Source organism: Ruditapes philippinarum, unplaced genomic scaffold (assembly GCF_026571515.1).
Source record: "Ruditapes philippinarum isolate M1 unplaced genomic scaffold, ASM2657151v2 ctg533_1_1_1_1, whole genome shotgun sequence".
NCBI classification, from domain to species: domain Eukaryota; kingdom Metazoa; phylum Mollusca; class Bivalvia; order Venerida; family Veneridae; genus Ruditapes; species Ruditapes philippinarum.
The window spans coordinates 135,332-155,501 of record NW_026858050.1 but is presented as its reverse complement, the minus strand read 5'-3'; the positions used below and the strand labels follow the sequence as shown (position 1 = coordinate 155,501).

The 20,170-nt window shown below is 35.3% G+C and overlaps 1 protein-coding gene across 5 annotated transcripts in view; it reads right to left on the bottom strand.

Annotated features, from left to right (window-relative positions):
* Positions 1–20,170, bottom strand: part of LOC132751936 (polycystin-1-like) — an 81,294-nt gene that overhangs the window by 5,378 nt on the left and 55,746 nt on the right. For all 5 annotated transcript variants that reach the window (XM_060742157.1, XM_060742155.1, XM_060742158.1 and 2 more), the window contains 20 exons: positions 19,507–19,715; positions 18,841–18,978; positions 18,266–18,397; positions 11,359–16,607; positions 10,719–10,874; positions 9,652–10,277; positions 8,987–9,281; positions 7,497–8,521; positions 6,025–6,271; positions 5,435–5,630; positions 4,908–5,216; positions 4,307–4,632; positions 3,829–3,984; positions 3,046–3,327; positions 2,662–2,792; positions 2,053–2,217; positions 1,645–1,736; positions 1,133–1,371; positions 517–630; positions 91–332 (listed from right to left, as the gene is read on the bottom strand). In XM_060742157.1, coding sequence (XP_060598140.1) covers positions 91–332; positions 517–630; positions 1,133–1,371; positions 1,645–1,736; positions 2,053–2,217; positions 2,662–2,792; positions 3,046–3,327; positions 3,829–3,984; positions 4,307–4,632; positions 4,908–5,216; positions 5,435–5,630; positions 6,025–6,271; positions 7,497–8,521; positions 8,987–9,281; positions 9,652–10,277; positions 10,719–10,874; positions 11,359–16,607; positions 18,266–18,397; positions 18,841–18,978; positions 19,507–19,715 — 10,329 coding nt within the window. The remainder of the gene's footprint in view (positions 1–90; positions 333–516; positions 631–1,132; positions 1,372–1,644; positions 1,737–2,052; positions 2,218–2,661; positions 2,793–3,045; positions 3,328–3,828; positions 3,985–4,306; positions 4,633–4,907; positions 5,217–5,434; positions 5,631–6,024; positions 6,272–7,496; positions 8,522–8,986; positions 9,282–9,651; positions 10,278–10,718; positions 10,875–11,358; positions 16,608–18,265; positions 18,398–18,840; positions 18,979–19,506; positions 19,716–20,170) is intronic.

The following is a 20,170-nucleotide window of genomic DNA, read 5'->3' as shown; positions in this document are numbered from 1 at the left end:
GATTTTTTTTTAAAACATTCATAAAAATCTTTTTTTGAGAGGCAGCCGCTTCCCACAGTTGCTTGTTAAAATTATAATATTGTAACTTACGTGGTTATATTGGTAAAGTTGAGATGGTCATTGGTTGTAGGTGCAATAAAGTCATTTTCTACGTGTTTTGTCATCAGATACGTATCATATTGGAAGTTCACATACACCAACACCATGATCAGCCATAGGTAGAATACGTAGGCTATAAACTGTCGAATCATAACATTCATTCTGTGGATTTTGCGGCCTTCCTCCTTAGCTTGTAGCAAAGCAAATCCAGATATTGGTTTGAATTTCACATCCTTTCAATGAAAAAGAAAATGGTTAAACATTCCAACAGAAGTCTCAGTTTGCTTTTAAAAATCCTAAGTAACTATTCAATGTAACTCTAAATCTATTTATGGATACAGTAGACCATCAGAACATTATCTGCTAATATACAAGCTTTTATCATTATATAGGAATACGAAAATAGTAAACTCTTACCTTTATTTTTTCGTTAGAGTTGTCGAAGGTCGGTTCAATGTCAATAAAATCTTCATCCTCATCCTCCTCTACTTTCTTAAATGTGGCGACCACGTACACGGCAATCAACAATGCCTGAAATGAAATAACAGTAAAGATGTTTACTACATGTTTACTGATAGAAATTTTCATTACATTATCAAAGCAAACCAAAAAATGCTTTTTGTCTCATTTCAAAGTCTCTAGTAATGATCTGAACCAAACATAATTTAGGACAGGTATCAAAGTAAAGGAAATTTTAAGTGAAAAAGTCTCACCCACTCATAGCCTAATACTTCTGGTTCTAATTTTAGCAAATAGTATTTGAAATTCAGAAGCATGCTCTACTCAAAGTATCATTAATCTTTTTTATTCATTTTACCCGATGAACATTATAATTTTATAGAAAATCTCTATATCTGTGTTTTGATTATAATAATAACACTTTATACTATATAACTACCCCCCGTCTTATAAACGGTCCGTTATATATGCGAGTAAATAAAATAAATAATGTTTGATGGCTGGGTGAAAGCCTAGGAGCTCACAACCTATTGTTGTTATAACTACATGTATATACCACTAGTATAACACTCACCTTGAGTGGCTCAATGATAAGGAAGGACAGAACAAGGGAGAGAATCAATGCCAGGACCCACTTCACAGACTCCTGGTACCCGAACCGGAAACAGTACAAGATAACAATGATGGAAGAGAAGATGACAAGCAGGGTACAAAGTGTGTATGCTATATAGATACACCATGGTGGTAGGGAGCATTTCTCCTTGTGTACGGGTATATCCCTAGATTCCATCGTCATCTCACTGTAATAACCCGCTACAAAATAAAACAAAAACAAAACTTAAGTATGAAATATTCTGTTCTATATATATGTTTTATATACACAACTAATAAAAGAGAAAAAGAAAAGGTATGATATGATTTAGAATCAGAATGTAAGCATATTATAATGGAAAGCAGCGTAGTATAAAGCGTTATAATCAAGTTAATTGAAATTGTAGTCTTGAAAACTTCCTTACATTTATCATTATTAAACAAAAGAAAAAAAGACACAAAAAAATACTGCAAAATCTAATAACTGAAACTTACGTCGAAGTCCTGAAGTTATACCTCTGCCAGACCTACCGCCTGACTCGCGACTCATCACAGACTCTCGGGATTCAGGCCACATGCCACCATTTCTGATAAATACAATTTACAGTCATCAAAAACATATAGAAACATGAACTAAATGTATTCTTATTTTATTCTTGAAACAACTGGTATACCAAAAAACAAAACAAAAAGAATATATTATGAAACAGTCACTTAATACTCTAATTATCAATATTATAAAGTAATAATACATATTATGATATTTTAAATAAATATCAATAATTATGAAAAAGTAAAAATATATATTGTGATATTTCAAATATCAATATGATAAAGTAATAATGCATATATGATATTTAATTATCAATATCATAATGTAATAATACATATTATGATATTTACCCGCTAATCCTAGGATCAGCACGGGGATTGAACTTTCCGATCGTACTCTGACTGGTTGTAGATCCTCGCTTCCTCATCTTGGCACTGCTTTCTGCTACACTCTCATCATCGGAGTGTAGAATATCTTCTAAACTGCCCCACTGTGACTTGTGCATCGTTGGCCGTCTGTTATAACAGAATCAAATATATATTTAGTACACTACTTTTTCTTTATTTATAACGTAACAATACAATATTTATCTTTCATACCCCATATCCTTTGAAACAAAATGAATTTAGAAATGCTATTCCTCACAACAGTTTGAATTAGGAAATATGTGCTTGTTATCATAAAATATAATTTCATTTGGTATAATTTGAATCTGAAGACATAAATCGCAAAGTTTGAATCTAACAGTGGACTGCTCCAAAGACAATTTATCAAATTCAGTGGTGTAAATTGTCTAAGATGTGTGATAGTAAATAAGCAAGTGATATCAGTCAGGTATTATTTTAGTTGTAGCACATACCTAAGAGTGAAGTGATATCAGGCAGGTATTATTTTAGTTGTAACACATACCTAAGAGTGAAGTGATATCAGTCAGGTATTATTTTAGTTGTAACACATACCTAAGAGTGGTTGATGATTTCTTACTGCCACTCGATTTAACTGATCTAGATTCACTCTCCTTCAAATCATGTTCTAGTTTATCCAGTTCATCCAGTAACTGTCCAGCATCACCCTTCTTCAACGTCTTCGACTTAAAGTTCAATACAAAAGTTCTCAAATTCATGATAATCAAAATAAAGAAAGAAAAAAACATCATGTCATATTAGTACATGAATGCTTTGTTGAATGATTAAAGTATGACATTATAAAACATAGCAATTATAATCATGACTCTAATTTTTTTAATAGTAAAATTTTTTAAGTTACTATTTGAATATCCTTTTTTAAATTAAGGAGGAGGCAAGCTTATCTAAACATTAGGAGAAAGTTATTTTTAAACACACCTTCCGTGATGCTCCAGGTGTGGACCCCCCAGCTTTTCCTGGTGGTTGACGTACAGACGGTCCAGCAGCCATTGTTGAGGCAGTAGATGGACGTGAATCTGCACCATCATCGTAATTTACTGACTCAGGCCATTTCATGATGTTATCTTCATTCCACAATGGTGACTTAGAACTTGCCTTTGTTACAGCAACAGACGGACGTTTTTGAATGATGCTATCGTCTGTGTTTTCTCGCTGAGACTTCGCCACGTGTCGAGAACGATGCAGTCCTGCAGCTGTATGCTGTATGATAAAAAATCATAGAATTTTGTTTTATGAATTTTAAACAATTAAAGACAAATCACAATAACTTTGATCCTTACATATGGAATTTTCTAGATAATTGTAACACAATTATGATTTAAGTCATTGATGATATCATAGGATTACACCAGTCTCACAACCTTGTATCAACCTTGTTTCTTCTTTGGTATCCAATAGCAACTTAATTCTTTCATGACCATCACTCTGATTTTTTTTATCATATTCTGATTTTAAAGTTATTCAAAATATGAGGGAGCTTAAAATACAAAATGCTAATCTGAACTGAAATATCTTATCTATCAATAACTATGTTCCAATAGGATATCACACTTGAAGAATGATTAATAAAGATTGAAAATACATGTAATGAAAAGCGTAATTTTGTATTATTCAGTTTATAATATCTAAACATATTTTGATTCTGTTACTCATGATGTAAGTGTTTCACTCACAGTTATTGAGGCAAGGAGGTTAACTTACTGGGACAGAATCGATGGTACTCTCCCTTTCAAGGTCATATGGTATGGCTCCTGTGTTTGTACTCTCAAATGATCCACTCTGCGAGTTCCCACACAGATTTTCTATCTCAAGTGTCTGAGCTGTCTGTGGTTTGTGTACATGGTCAAAGAAGTTAGGCTGAAGAATACAAGAAAATGGGATATAGAAATAGTTATGATATAAATCATTATACTACAGCATCATTTATCGTAATACTTACTATGCTAATGCTAGTTATAGACCTATAATTATAGGATAGACCTCAATTATAGTCAGTCCAGCCATGTTATGTATACTGTGTGATCATTTGATTATTTTCTTAACAAATTCCCTCGATCAGTTAGTTTGTAAATATTTCTTAATCTGTGTTCCAAATCAAAAAAGTTATACTGACTCATAAACTGTTTTAATTGTAATATACTTATGCTAGGTTACTAACAATTGAACACTTTATATTTACCTTTGATCGACTTTTCTTGAAGAGATACACCAGTCCAATACTGATAGGAAGAACCATTATGTTACTGACCATTGCCAGAACAACTTCCTCCCATCCGAAACCTTCTAACCCGAGCTCTGTGTTGTCCTTCTTTAGTAAACCATACCACATGGCGTTAACGACAACAAATGTGAACAGTATTGTGACACAACATGTGACTCGTTGTACACGTGTGAACCGACTCTGAGCGGGACGGTTGAATAGAGACAACCATAGATGTTTATCAGCAAGGGAGTTAAACATGGCTGTCTTTAGTCGGTAGCTAAATTTACTCATGTCATTGGAGCCTGTGAAAATAAAGAAAATAATATTGTAAGTATTGATCTAAAATTTCATGCTAACATTCTGTTTAACAAATACTTTATGTGATTTCTTACTAACATGGATTTTATGATGAAAGTTTCTCATCTGTTGGTGTAAATTGCAGTAAATGCTTATTGGTAAGCCACAATTAATGAAATTAGTAACAATTTTCATTTTTTCCATGTTTAATCACCCCAACAGCAACATTTCATTGCAGTAAGCTTCACTATTTCACAGTTATAATACTGAGTAAACCTACCTGCAACTTTCAGCTCCTTTTGAATTGTTCCATTTTCCTGTTCAAGTGAAAACCATGTGTTCCCAAAAAAGTAAAACTTATGATCTGTCTGAAGGTCGTTTACGATCACATGACTCAAGTACCAGGAAGGGGAGGAGCCTCTATTGTCGTGCCATATTTGAATCTTCTTAAGCTCGCCAAGGTTCACATCATAAGCTATGATGAAAGTGTCAGAACAGTTCCGCTTGAATGCACCAGATTTGATAACATGTTGACGGGCTGATTTTCCGTACTCTCCGACCAGTCGAATACCAACATGAGCTGTTGTACCTGTTATATATAACAACAATCTTTCTGTACAGAAAATATATGTAATATTACATTCAGAAAAACTTTGAACAACTACTAACGTGTCAAATTGAATTTTTATGTAAAAAGGAACAAAACCAAAATGAAATTTTAATAAAAGCTGCAAAAAGAAATAAGCATAATTAGTGCAAGCCAAACTTTAATATATAGACACAATAGTAGGTATATCATATACTAACCTGCTCCTGGTAACCGCCCCGTTACTATGGTAACCTCATATTTGAAGGAGCCATCTTTACCACAGAGAGGAATGAGGGAGATCCTTTTTAAGTCCATCAGATCCAGTTTCCTGAAGGCTACTACCAGGATTATATACAGTCCCAGGATCACACTACATGTAATGATAGCCACTGGGTTTGAGGCAAAGTCCACTTCCTGCCGTTGTCATAGATACAAATTTAAAAATTTTTCACTAAACGAAAACCTTTGTATAGAAATATTTGGAATTTTATACAGATATGTTAATGTTGTTTGACATTTAGCAATGCAAAGAAACCATTGCTTTATGGTGATATTGCTTTATTTTTTTGCTTCTTTTTTAGGTAGACTGTATATTTTGTTGATTTGTCTTCTATGAAATAATGTTACATTGTATTTACACATTATGTTACCATAATACTTGAAATTCTACAGGTTACTTTAAGTGCTATATGCATTTGTGTTTATATCTGAGTCAAATACCAGTTTATCAATAAATAGCAATTTTACAAAATCTAATGGATTTGAATTTGCACTTTAAAAATACATTTTCAAAAACAAGTTTACTTACAGAAAGGTCTGTGAAATCTAGCTCGTCAGGTGACACAAACAAACTCCCGCCAAATGAGGTCATGTGATTACACGCACATTTGATGCATGTTGCGATGGAATCTTGATGTGGCAAGCAACCTTCATTATCCCACTCTTCATTACCTTCATTAAAGAATTCACATCTTGTAAGATAAACACCAACTAGTACTTGAGTTGATTCCGAGACTCGAAGATGTACTTTAAATGCATCGTCAGTTGAGTAATCACTGAAATATATGAAATGTACCATAATTAGTCTTTAAATAATTAAAACTAATTTTTTTAATAAAATAAACAATATATGACAATAGAAATAAACAAGAGCTGTCCGTAAGACAGCGCGCTCGACTTTTTTATTGCTTGCCAATAAAAAAAGTTTTTGCAGTAAAAGGCAATACAAGAATCTCTGTATTTTTAAAGTGAACAATGGCCATGAGCATTAAGATATTTAGTGAAGAATTATTTTACTGAATTGTGTGATACCCTTGAACACTGCTTGCCTATAATACAAAACATTGACAGTTAAGGGCCATAATTCAAATAAAATCTTTGACAGAATTACCTTCTCCTGGACATGTTTGGGAATCATGATTGTAAACAAGTATTCCAACTTTCAAATTAATATCTCAAACAGTTCAGTCAAAAAGTGGACTGGTACTAAAAACTTAACCAAGATTCTAAGTCGATAAAAGGCCTTAATTTTTAAAACAAATCCTTGACAGAGTTACCTTCTCTTGCGTACAGATGGGGGTAATGATGTGAAATAGCATTAAAAGTTTCAAAGCAATATCTCAAAGGGTTAAGGCAATAAGTGGATTTTACCCATATTCAATGTATTTTCTAAGTCAAAAAAGGGGCATAATTCTGTCAAAAACCTTGACAGAGTTATGTCCTCTTGTCTGTTGATGAAGGTCGTGATGGTAAACAAGTATGGTCAGTTTCAAAGCAATACCTCCAATGGTTTTGAAATAAAGTGAGGTGGTACAAAAAACTTAACCAAGCTCAATACACTTTCTAAGTCAAAAAAGGGCCATAATTCTGTCAAAAACCTTGACAGAGTTATGTACTCTTGTCTGTAGATGGAGGTTATGATGGTGAACAAGTATGGTAAGTTTCAAAGCCATACTTGTAATACTTCTGAAATAAAGTGGGGTGGTACGAAAAACTTAACCAAGGTGTGACGCCGACGCCGACGCCGACGCCGGGGCGAGTAGGATAGCTCCCCTTTTCATAGAAAAGTCGAGCTAAAAAGATTCAAAATCTATAGAATGTTTGAACCGTTCAATTTGTTTCAGAAAATTTTGGGAAATATGTTATAATGATGATGATGATAACGGTCATTGTTCCAGTCAAGCAAGCGTGAACTGGATCAAACACGTTTAATATGTCTACAAGACAGCCAAATTGACATTTTTCTTAAAATATCTTACATTTGAGTATTACATCAGTTACCTTGGTGATATGAAGAATGTGTAAGCTGTGTGATCGTGTTTAAGATCATCCATCATGGCTTTATCTATAGTTTTCGGTCTTTTATTCGTATTGCTGTCAGTTTCACTAAATTTGATATCATTCTTGTACAATGTTGCAAACAGTTTAGCACTAGCTCTGGTGAAATTTCCACGCAGTTGAATATGAATTCCCACACCTGCTTCTGTTGGCATGTTAACATTAACTGCGAAACTGGCATCAGGACTCAGAGTTCGGCTCGAATAATTCATATGTAATAACGGGTCGTATCCTGATGAGTAGTGAAAAGCTGTGTCATTGATTGGATATGATGTAACATTATTCTTAAACATGTACATTATCACTTCATTCCCACTGGAAAGGTTATCCACTGTGACCGAGTCTCCCGATGGCTTGTAAAAACTGGTAGTAAGCGAGAGCGTATTTTTTGGTAGGAGGTTACTGAAGCCAAAGTTATACTGAATAATCTTGCTGATGTAAACAATCTGAAATACTGAAGGTTCGGTGTAACGAGAAGTTAATATATCTGACGGAAATTGAATAGATGTCCCTAAATTGCTGTTGTGATTTTGCGTAATCTTGTCCGTGGAAACGTGTCGAGCCATGACTTCGTAATCAGTTGTTACTTTCTGTATTGGGTTCTCATCAGCGACCTGTGCAAGGAGAGGCAATATCAACAGTTGTGTGCTTGACTTCATGCTCTTAATGATTAATGCTTGTGTCTGGGCTTCATCACTGGAGTACGAGGTGGTTTGTACACTAGAACTGACCTGCAGAACGTAGTCAGAAAGACTGCCAAATTTGGCAAGAGTAGCACTGTCACTTGTGACTGTTGAAAGAGATTTTAATGCCTGTTGCATGTTGGCATTTGCTTTAATCAAAGTGTTAGAGTCATAGTCTCGCTGATCGTCTCCCCTGCTTACTGTAGATTCTAGAAGTTCTGTCATCGCCTCAATTTCACTTAGAGCAGATGAAAGTGTGGCCAAAGAGACCTCCTCTGTATGTTCCTGGTGAGAAAAATGAAAGATAAAATGTACTATAAAAACAGCATTCAATAAGCATAGATAAATAATATATGAATTTGACATGTTGAAATATAGACTTACTTTTGAATTAAGAACATTTAAACTGAAAACATACATGTACACATGTAAATCAATGAAGAAAAGACTTAAAGTGTCACTTGTGTTTCAAACTTGTCAATTTCTTTATGCACATTTAAGTATAAAAATATATTCATTTTATGTATGAAGTTGATATTTTAAACATTAAGAAAAAAAAATCATTACAAAAATTAACATTTATAATTATTTAGTAATTTATTGACTTTTGATAAGATAATTATCAATAGTATAAAATTAGTTAAAAGTTAAACTAATTTTAAAATAATAGCCACAGCAAAGCTGAACAAAACTTTTCCACCGTAACATTTGTTTTGTTTTTTTAACTTATAGCAGAACATATTGACTTACAACAAGATATTCTATAGCTGTTGCCATCTGCTGAATGTTGTATATGGAAGTTAAGGGGAGACCACTTAGGGAGTTCATAATAACATCACGGATAGCCATTCGTTGAGCTAGAGTTCCGACGTTATTCTCTGACTGATCGTTGAGGTAACTGAGCACGGACATACAGTACTGGAGTAGAAGTGGAGGGTTATTCTGCCTCACAATGGTCTTCATATTGGATAACATCTGATCCACTATATAGTCTGTCTTGTGAGCCTGACTACTTGATAAGGTTGGTGCAACAAACGATACAGTTCTGAGAGACAAAAAATATTTAATTAATGTCAACATTCAAGTGCTAACTTATCTAGGACTAGGAGAATGCTTGAAAGTTCGCAGTACCTTTTAGGTCAATTAAAACATCAATGTCTCACATGACATTATCTTTAGTACTTCAATGCAGGTGTTATATTACAAAATTATAATGAAACTTAAGTTTTAAGAATCAATACTTTACAATTAAGTTCCAATAAAAAGAATAAGGGAAGTGAAACACATGAAAAGAGGGTCAGGTTTCAGTAATTTTATTAAAGACCTATATTTCGGCTATTCAATAGCCTTCTTCAGGGATGAATTAATTTCCAATTGATGCTTATTTAATACACAAGTTAAGTTACATAACCTACCTGGTATATAAGACAGTTTCAGCTCTATAGAAGTTTACGGCAGAGATCTCTATTTGTACACTGCTGTAATTGGTTCCTGGGAAAGGTACCACAAAAATACTGTTGACAGATTTTGAACCATAATAAGCAATGTATGGGGTCTTGTACGATGTAGTTGATCTAACTGTAACTTTGTAGTATATAGCCGATAATGAATCCGAGTCTACCACATTACTGCAGGAGTAAGTCGCCGTGTCTGTCAATGCAACAACACCTGCCGACGGACTAAGTGTGCATATTCCTCCAGAAGGCTTTGAGCTTGGTGCAAGAACAATCTCAGCCTGCCCAGTTTCACTTCCAACAGTGGCCTCTAATTTAAAAACATAAGCCTTATTATCTTGTATGACACCGCTAAGAAGGACAAAGTTCATCTGATTAGTGTCTGTTGTTGTTTTAGTGCTGTCAATTGTATCAGCTGTACCAGTTGAATTCTCTTTCACTGTCCACTGAAGACTTGCTGTATTACAGCCAATGCAAGCACCTTCAAATGAGACACTGCGGCTTCTTGTCAGGAAGTAATGTCCATTGGCTTGGCATGACACACAGTTAATACTTATTACAGGTGCTGTGTTGCTCAATATAGTAATCTGAAATAAACAACAGTAACACCAAACATGTCAGGTTTCAATTTAAATTGAGGAAGATCTAGTATTAAAATGTATTTTGCATTTCAACATTGTATTCTAATGGACATAATTATTTGATTAGACTGATAGCAGAAGGCCTCTGATAATGTACAAACAGTTTAAATTTAAGTAATTTTTGCTGATGGACAAGACTATGATTGATTGGTTGGGCTTTAAGTTGACATTTTTAAGGTTAAATTGCAACTTTCAAGCTTTGTTGCCCCATCCATGCATCATTCAGGCTCATGTAGGCACTGAAGTAGAATCACCAACCTACTGTAAGCTAGCTGGTGACCAACAAGACATCAATAAACATTTTTATCCTGCCTCAATAAAAATCACAAACATTTTTATCTGATCTCAATATAAATCACTAAGAGAGTATATAAAGACGTGACTTACAGTTTGTGTGAAGGAACTGGCTATTCTGCCTGTAGCTGACACTGTTACTGTGACAACATACACATCATTAACTGTCAAGGTCAAACCAGTCAAGATTGTAGATGCATTTGTTATTGCACTTATACCATTACAGACAGCTGCAGCTGCTGACGATCCCTGTTTATAAAGTAAGCAAATAAATAAATTATTTTACAATCTGTTTATCTTACTTATAATAAGATCAATACAAAGTCAACCATTTCTAAAGAATTTGCGTTGGTATGAGAAAAAAAATAACCAAGTTCAAATTTACATGGCTCATTCATATTATGATTCTTTATGACGTGAACAAAAATGAAGCTCTCTTTTAAAGTTCTCTTTAAAAGAAGTTAAAGCTACAGTTCTTCATGCCTAAGGAAATAGTTCTTCATGCTTAAGGAAATATGAATAAAACTATTTTTACCCTTAGAATATTTTATTTTTCATGTGTACATTTAGGAATGACTTTTTTTTTGTTACATATTGTATATTATTAGATATTCTATCAAGACAGAATAACAAATACATAATTATAAATTTCATGTTAGATAACCTGGCACCTTTATAACAGAGTTGATACTTTTTTTTCTTTATATATCATAAAAAAAAAATATATATTTACCATTGTTTGTGTACAGGACCATGCAAAATTTAGAGTTGTCGCAGGAACGTTATCTGGATCATAAGACTGGCTTGCATCGAGAGATAAAGTTGAAGCAACCCTCACACCAACTTTATGTCCTCCGCTCAGAACAGACACTAAATCAGACGGGACTATTGTCAAATTAAAGTATTTGAATGCCTCAACAGGAGTGTTTTCATATGTATGCTGGAATACCACACAATATGTTCCGTAGTTAAGTGTGTTGCTAAGCAACACAATGCTTGGTAAGTCTGTTTTAATTGTACTTGGAAGAGTGTACTCATTCTGAAGCGAGGCTACACAGGAGGATGCGGAATAAACTTTCCAGCTATTGGATGATGAGTAACTAGAACAACCCCCTGTTGATACGTCAACTGATATTTCCACTTCACGAGCCCTTGGTGATCGTTTATCTGTACTGCCAACCACTGTCACTGTTGGTGCACTACAACCGAGATCTTTTACCTGAAAGCTTATACTCTTTCTGGAGCTACTCACATCATTTGCAACAATCACTGTTAATGTATAATTTCCACTAGTTGTAAATGAGAGGTCGAGCGTTGGACTATTACTTGTTGTCATGTTAACTCCATGGGAAAACACCCAGGTGAAAATTGCAGGATTGATGTAGTCGCCGCTAACGTTAAATGTAATAGGATACCCCACATACTTGTAAACTGATGCCTGTAAATTCAAGTTACCAATAGGACCTTGGATAGATATCCAGCAGTTCTTTGTCTCCTGACTCACATAGTTTCTTCCTGTTACATTCACGCTGTAAATCCCAACAGTTGAATACTGGACAGTCGTAGCAGCACTTGTTACGCTCGCCAATCCTTGACGAGTCCAATCTACAGAAATATCAGTCCCTTTATATGACGATGTAAGAGTTATAACAGTATTCATCATGTATGTTCCTATACAATTCTGCACGTCAAAATCAGAAATACTGTCCTGTACGAGAATACTTATCTGGCTGTTCTCATTACTGATTAGATTACTTGCAGTTAACTGAACAGTGTATTCTGCAGCACTAGTAAAGTTTTTCTGCAAAGTTTCAGTTGCTGCCACAGATGTTCCCCCAATATTCCAGTTAAACTGCATGTATTCTGTGTTTGTTATACTGCTGGAGAAAGTTATAATAGTATTAGATGGCGCAGCATGTTTACTAATGCTTGTAATATATGAAGCGCCACTCATTGACAGGGTAAATGTTGGAACATCATATAGAGAATATATTTCTTTGTAAGCAGTTCCGCTACTTGCATAATTTTCTGCAAATAGTGTAATGTTATAAAGTGCCTGAGACATAAATTGGTAAACAAACGTTTGAGCAGTTCCTGTACTATTTGTTGTCCCTGAGACAAGAGCGTTCCAACTGTAGGAGGGACTGGTTCCAGCTGCAATCTGTGCAGTAAATGTTAGACTGGTATATACTCTCACAGCATTAGTGTAAGGCATTGTAACAGATATCTGTACTCCCGATACACCTATCATTACATTTATTGTGTAGTTTACACTGATAGGACCTGAAACAGCGTTAGAAACTTCCAATGTCACAATATACAAGCCTACCACTGAAGGTGTTATCACTATGTCTGATGTTGTTGTTGTAGGTAATACCTGTCCACTTGGTGCTGATGCATACAACCAGTTAAACTCCTTGTATTCACCATTAGTTGCACCCCCTGTTAATGTAATGCTGCTACCTAGTGTAATATTTCCATCTTTGCCTGGTGCAGGGTTAATGTAGGGTCCTGATACTGCTTCCACAACTTCCACATACACTGTGATAGACACCGGCCCCAAACTGTTTGTAACAATTGCCTCGAGCTGGTATAAAGCATTCTCATCAAGTCTGTAAGAAAGTGTCGGATCATCTTTATCAATAGTTGAGTTCTGTAAAGCATAGATAGATGAACCTGTACTTTTCTTTTTAAGACGTAAGAAATATTCCACTGTGTTTGGAACAATTTGTGACGATGTTACTGTAAATGTGATCACTTCATTTAATTTTGCCTTGTATGTATGAGTCTCATTTGTGCCAGTCAACGCGTTCCCATTTTCTGTTACTTGTAGGCTAGACCCTAGCAATTTTTCAACTACAAAAAATGTAAATGCTGATGAGGTCATGTTACCAAGGGAGTTTTTTACAGTAACAGTACAAGATTTTGAGCCTTTTGTTGGGAATTTGTGATCCCATTCATTTACTTGAGTAGTTTCCTCGATAGTGCCTGATTCACATTTCCAAATGTAATCCAAATCCATTCCAGCTGGTGTTACTGTTGCATCAAATCTCCCAGTATTCAAAATATTTAAATCTTTAACAGATGAATCACGTTTATTAGTCAGCCAGTCGTAAAGTCTATTTTGCATAGTAACTGATGTAATAGCAGCTTCTACATGAACTGTGATGTATTGTGTTACAGCCGTTGTGACCATGCTGCTCGCTGTGACAGTTACGTTATATGTGTCGATAGAAGTGTATGTGTGAAAATTTGAAATTCCTGTACCAGTTGTAGAATCACCAAAATCCCAGGCAAATGATCCACTTCCTGTTGTTGTTGTTACTTTGAATTCTGTCGCTACATTATTTTGTATGTAGTATTCGCCTGATATTTCGAGACATGATGAGCAGACAATAGTTACTCCACTTAATTCTTCTATAACAGTGACAGACTTTGTCACTGTTTCTGAGTTGACATTATTTGACACTGTAACTGTAAAGTAATATGTCCCTTCTGAAGTAAATTCAACGGGAAGGATTGCGTCTGTGGATGTAGTACCTGTTGCATTTGTCAACCAAGCATACGTCAAAGGTGATCCTGTTGCCACGGCTACAGTGACATTTCTCTTGACTGATCCTGATGAAGGGAGAGTAACGGTAGATTCTATTGACATTGTTGGAGTAGTAATTCTTTCTTGTATGCAAACTTGTTGACTAAGAGTTTCTGTAGCACTGTGTAGGTGGTACTTTGCAGTAACAGTTATAGTAAAGTTTGATGCAGTTGTAAAAGCATGAGTTTTATGACAAGTTGTGCCGGTATAAGTTTGACCGTCCCCAAAGTTCCAGTCACAGACTATGGTTGCAACACTGTAGTGAATAAGGTCCACTTTGTAACTCCGTCCTATAGTTGATTCATAGCAGCCTGAAACATCATTTCCATCAATCTTAAATCCTGATATAATAAGATCTCCAGCATTCATAACATATGCTTGTGTTGATACACTCTGGGTACTGAGCATGTTGGAAACAGTTACTGTAACACTATAGTTACCAGCTGAGGCAAAGGTATGTGTATACGTTCCAGTGGATCTGGTCACATCGAAGGCTGAGTTAGAAGAAACATACCTGTATGACAAGAAATTTCCAGAAGAAACAGAAGCTGTAAATGTGATGGGATTTCCCGTTTGTTTTGGTCCATCATTTGTTAATGCAGTGACTGTAACAGCTTCATAAACCACAATATTCATAGAAGCAGTCTGGCTGCTTGGTCCATTACTTGCTGTAACACTCACCGTGTAATTATTACCTGTGGTGAAAGAATGGGTAACTACACTAGATGCGCTTGTCTTAGTACTGCCATCTCCAAAATCATAACTGTAGTTGATGTTGTAGTAATTTCCTGGGCTTGTTGGAACATTAACAGTTATTTCTACTACTGTGTTAAGAAAAACATTTGAACTGTTTGCTGTTACTGTTATTGTAGGTATTGCATTGTAAACATTCACTGAGCCATTCACAAGTACAGCTTGGAAAGCATCCATTGCATATACAGCTAAATCTACTGTAGAGACTGAACTGAAAGTAACAGCCTGTGTCCATGACTTTGGTGATGAACTAACAGTAACATCAGCAGTAGTAATGTTGGCAGTGCTGTCACTAAACATCCAATGTGTATTCACTTCTGATCCAATTGAGCATTCGCACTGAAGCTTTAAATCAAAACTGATTCCTACCGCTGCAATATATGGAGTGTCAAGTAATTTACAGTTTGTGAAGCTTGCTTCTTGTTTAACAGATACATTGATTGACTTTGTTTGAGAGTCAAGATTGTTAGATATTGTCCCAGCAACCGTAAATGTACCAATTGTTGGAAATGAATAAAATAAAGACGCATTTCTTGAGGCCGCTGAAACACCTGCTACTTTAAATGAATAACTAGGATTTGTACCCTCAGTATTTTCCAGGTCAAATTGAGCCGTTGTACCTTTACGTATACAATTTGGCAAACGGCTTGGTGTTTTGAGACTGAATACGACTCCTGTGATTCGTTTCTCTGTTATGATGTACAAGGTATAAGATTGAGCACTGAGACTGTTGCTTACTTCAATGGTTGTGCTGATTGTTCCCACTGCTGATGTGTTGTAAGTGAATGTTGCAAAAGGTGTGTCTGACCACCACATTGAGGAGTTACAGTTGTCACCAACCTCGGATGAAACACTGGAGTGGCATGAACTGGTAAATGTAAAGGTCTGACCAGTAAGAAGAGCACATTTGAGAGACAGGTTGGTTCCCCTTCCTGCAGCAATTGTAAAATGGTAGGCAACATTCCATTCAGTGTACACAGCTCCAAGTGAGGTCAAACTTGTGTTTGTTAAACCAAGAACTGGGTAAACCAGTTCAACATCTGCTACTGATTCTTCTAAAGAAATTGACACAGTTTTCGTCTCTGTTTCGATAATTGAAATTGCCAGTTGATAGTTGCCCACTGTATCCATGTACCCTAGATTGTTTGGTAAATTCTTCGCTAAATCCTGGGTATAAACAAACTGCATGTCACATGTCAAATCTTCAGTTGTGGCGGTGGCTGGAAAAGAGTCCTTTTTCACAAGCCAGTTACTTGTAGTCCCTTTCATAACCTTCTGCTGATCTAAGCTTGATGGACGATTCTCACAATTGACAATATTTTTCCCAGTAGGATACTGTAAACCAATAATGTCACCTTCCTGAACAGCTAGTTCTCCGGTCACACCGTACCATCTTTCACCGGTGTTGGAAAATGTCACCGACAACTGAGTTATAAGTTCATAGTTTGATACACTACCTGGGCTACCACAGCCAGAAGTTGTTGTTGGTACTGATACAGAATTACATGTGCATGATTCATTCTTGAATACACAAGAGTTGCTGAGTAGACAGAAATATTCCGAGTCTGAACAGCCTGTGTTCGGCGTACATGAGTAAGTTCCAGCAACACAACTTGAGAACATGGTAGGCACACAGCCTGAAAATGATCCAATAAATTTTAATGAATAAGAATATCTGCATGCAATTTGAAAAATACCATGTAGCTCAAAATACAACAAGAGCACCGCTAGGCGGAGCATTATATGCCCGAAAGTGATTTTTTTTTTTTTTTTTTAGTAAAGATGAAGCATTTGTAAGACATGGGAATTAAATAAAGTATTACCTCCTTCAAATAACAATCCTCCTTTGAAGTTTCAATATTGTGGTCCAAATGGAACTTAAGTTATGCCCCAGAAACTGTTTTCAATTCTAAGGTAATAGTGACCTTGACCTTGTGACCCCAAAATCAATACGGGTCTTCTACCCAATATGCACAATCATCCTATGAAGTTTGAATAATGTGGAATAAATGGAACTTAAGTTATGCTGAAGAAACTGTTTTCAATTTCTAAGTAATAGTGACCTTGACCTTTGACCTTGTGACCCCAAAATCAATAGGAGTCTTCTACCCAATATGGACGATCATCCTATGAAGTTTGAACACTGTGGGCCAAATAGAACATAAGTTATGCTCCGGAAACTGTTTTTAGTTTTATGTTAATAGTGGCCTTGACCTTTGACCTTGCGACCCCAAAATCAATTGGGGTCTTCTACCTAATATGAACAATCATCCTATGAAGTTTGAACACTGTGGGCCAAATGGAACTTAAGTTATGCTCCCGAAACTGTTTTAAGTTTTAAGGTCATAATGACCTTGACCTTTGATCTTGTGACCCCAAAATCAATAGGGGTCTTCTACCCAATATGGACAATCATCCTATGAAGTTTGAACACTGTAGGCCAAATGGAACTTAAGTTATGCTCCGGAAACTGTTTTCAGTTTTAAGGTCATAGTGACCTTGACCTTTGACCTTATGACCCCAAAATCAATAGGGGTCTTCTACCCAATATGGACAATCATCCTATGAAGTTTGAATATTGTGGGCCAAATGGAACTTCAGTTATGCTCCGGAAACCAAATTGCTAACGGACGGACGGACAGACGGACATACTTAGCAGACGTGTTTGTGGGGTTATTCCTTTGATCTCTTAACCCCACAAGAGCAAATTTTTTTAACCCCATAAGAGCATTTTTAACCACATAATACATGTCTCTACGGAATGAACCCCATACAGAGTGCCTGTACATAAACCTAAACCCCATAATGTAGCTCTCGTCTGCTCGGATGGATGGACGGACGGACAGACGGACGGACGCCAGGGGGTATAACATAATATGTCCGAAATTCTTTCGGGCATATAAAAAGAAGGAGAAAATTTGTATCATCATCAAACTTTCAAACTTTTTTAAGACCTTAAGGTATTGCCATTCACCAACTACTTGTATAATTCTACAATCCTCATGTATATACGTGTGAGGGAGAAAATGAAAAAATATAACACTACCTGTCTTAAAACATATCATGGCATGAAAACAAACAAAAATTTGCTACATCTCATGCTAAAACCCGATATATCACAGTCACAGGTGCATTTAAATAGATTAAATATTGACTAGTCATACCTGTACAAATAAAACTCTTGTTTAAATTTCTTAAATAATCATCAATATATCTAAATATACTTTGAAAAAGATTAAGAAGATCTAAGTTTTAATAAATAAAATTTACCAAACAAAAGAGTTTGATACATTACCTGCTTGGTAAAGATATCCGGTGGTGCACGATGGTCGGTATATTTGGAAAGAAACATCATAGTTTCCTGACACCACATTAACTGACCGGAAATTCACCTGCCTGATAGTTCCAGATCTTGCAAAAGGTAGGCCTAAACAATAGACAAGAGCTTATCATTATGTTGCACAAATTTCAAACTGTTCCATACTAATCAACATGAATTTCAAAAATCTGGTATAGGGGAGATGTATCTAGATTCTATACAGACCATTGAAAACAAAATTTAAAAGGTGAAAAAGGCGAAATTGGTTTGAACTGAAAAATTTAAATGAAGCAGTTACCAGTATTTAGTGTAGCTAAGCTATACATAAGTATCTGCAGACTATCCATATTTTAGATTGATTTATCACTTCTACTTGACTTTTGAGTTATGCACAGAAGCCAGTGTGAGCAGAAAACAACACCTCAAAACAAAAAATTTATTCCTAGTTGACTAACCCATATAAAATTACTATCATAGTGTGGAACAAAAATAATCTTTAACCAGTTTCAAAACTTTTAATCCCTAAGATAATAAAGTATAAAATAGTGTACCTGGAAAGATGAGAATTTCCAGAGAGGAAGTAGCAGCAGATGGGAAGGTGCTGGCAGCTACAGCTTGTTGTATATCCTGGCCGGGAGTTATATCAAGGTCTGCAGTCCCGGATACGAAGCTTGGCACTGTTAATCTCTCTGATATAGAAAATATGATAAAGGTGATATCATTGATATATATAAATAAACCTTAAATTCTTAAAAATATTGAAGTCTGAAAATTGCTTATCACTATCTCTTAACATGAAAAATTCTATCTTTGCTAGGAACAGAAGAAAAAAAAAATTCAAAAACAAATTTTTAGATCCCTTGTAGAAAACCGCAGTCTACATTTCATCTGTCTGTTTATGAGAGGTGATGGAAAATGCAGCATTTGTCACATCCCTTAGCATTTTCTCAGGGCAAATTGAATCTTCAACACTATTAAAAATTTAGAATTAATGACCTCTAGGGGACTGTAGAAAAGAATTCAGGTAAATCTGGTAAAAAATATATGAAATCTTAACTTATTGTAATTCCCTGACGATAAGATGGGGATTTTATCTTCCATTTTGAAGACACAATTAAATAAATTATTAAGTGTTTCTTTGTGTTATAAGTGGAACACAGATGTGATTTCTGAAATTTTGGTATATTCTCTACTGGCAGAAACAAAGTTTAACTTACCAATTCGTTCTGAATACTGACACACAAAGTCCCGGATGTTAGTACAGTCCTGGGAGTTCCAGGTGTTAGCACTTGTTGCAACAAAACAGTCACCACTATTTGAGGTCACCGTTGGCAGGTACGAGGCAGAATTGAAATCAAATGATGAAAAATCTCCCCAGAGATACGAACCCTCTACCTGTTGATCTGACAATCCAATCCAAGCCTCACTATTCATCAAACAAACAAAATAGCTTTAATATTCAATTTCTAAAATATATTTTATCCAAAAGGAATGTTTGATTTATACAGAATTCTTTTAGTTTGATTGTGTAGGAAGCTATAAGCTTATAGACACACTTTCAAATCAGTTCCCAGAACAAACCAGTACTGAGTAATGAGTGTAAAGTTTCTTGCCTAAGGAAACAACGACTTGCCCCTGATGGAGTTGAACCCATGCAGATAGCGATCATTAGATAACTAGTCCATGCCGCCATTAAAAGAAATGTTTGTAAATTAATATCACTGATTTGCATCTGGTAAAACATTAAAGAACAATAACAACTTAGAATCAAAGTGAAAAGTAATAGTAATAACAATTGAATGTTTTAAATGTTAAAAAGATGGGGAAAAAATCCTCAATATTCTTCAATATATTGTATTTTGAAAAAAGTCTTCACATGCC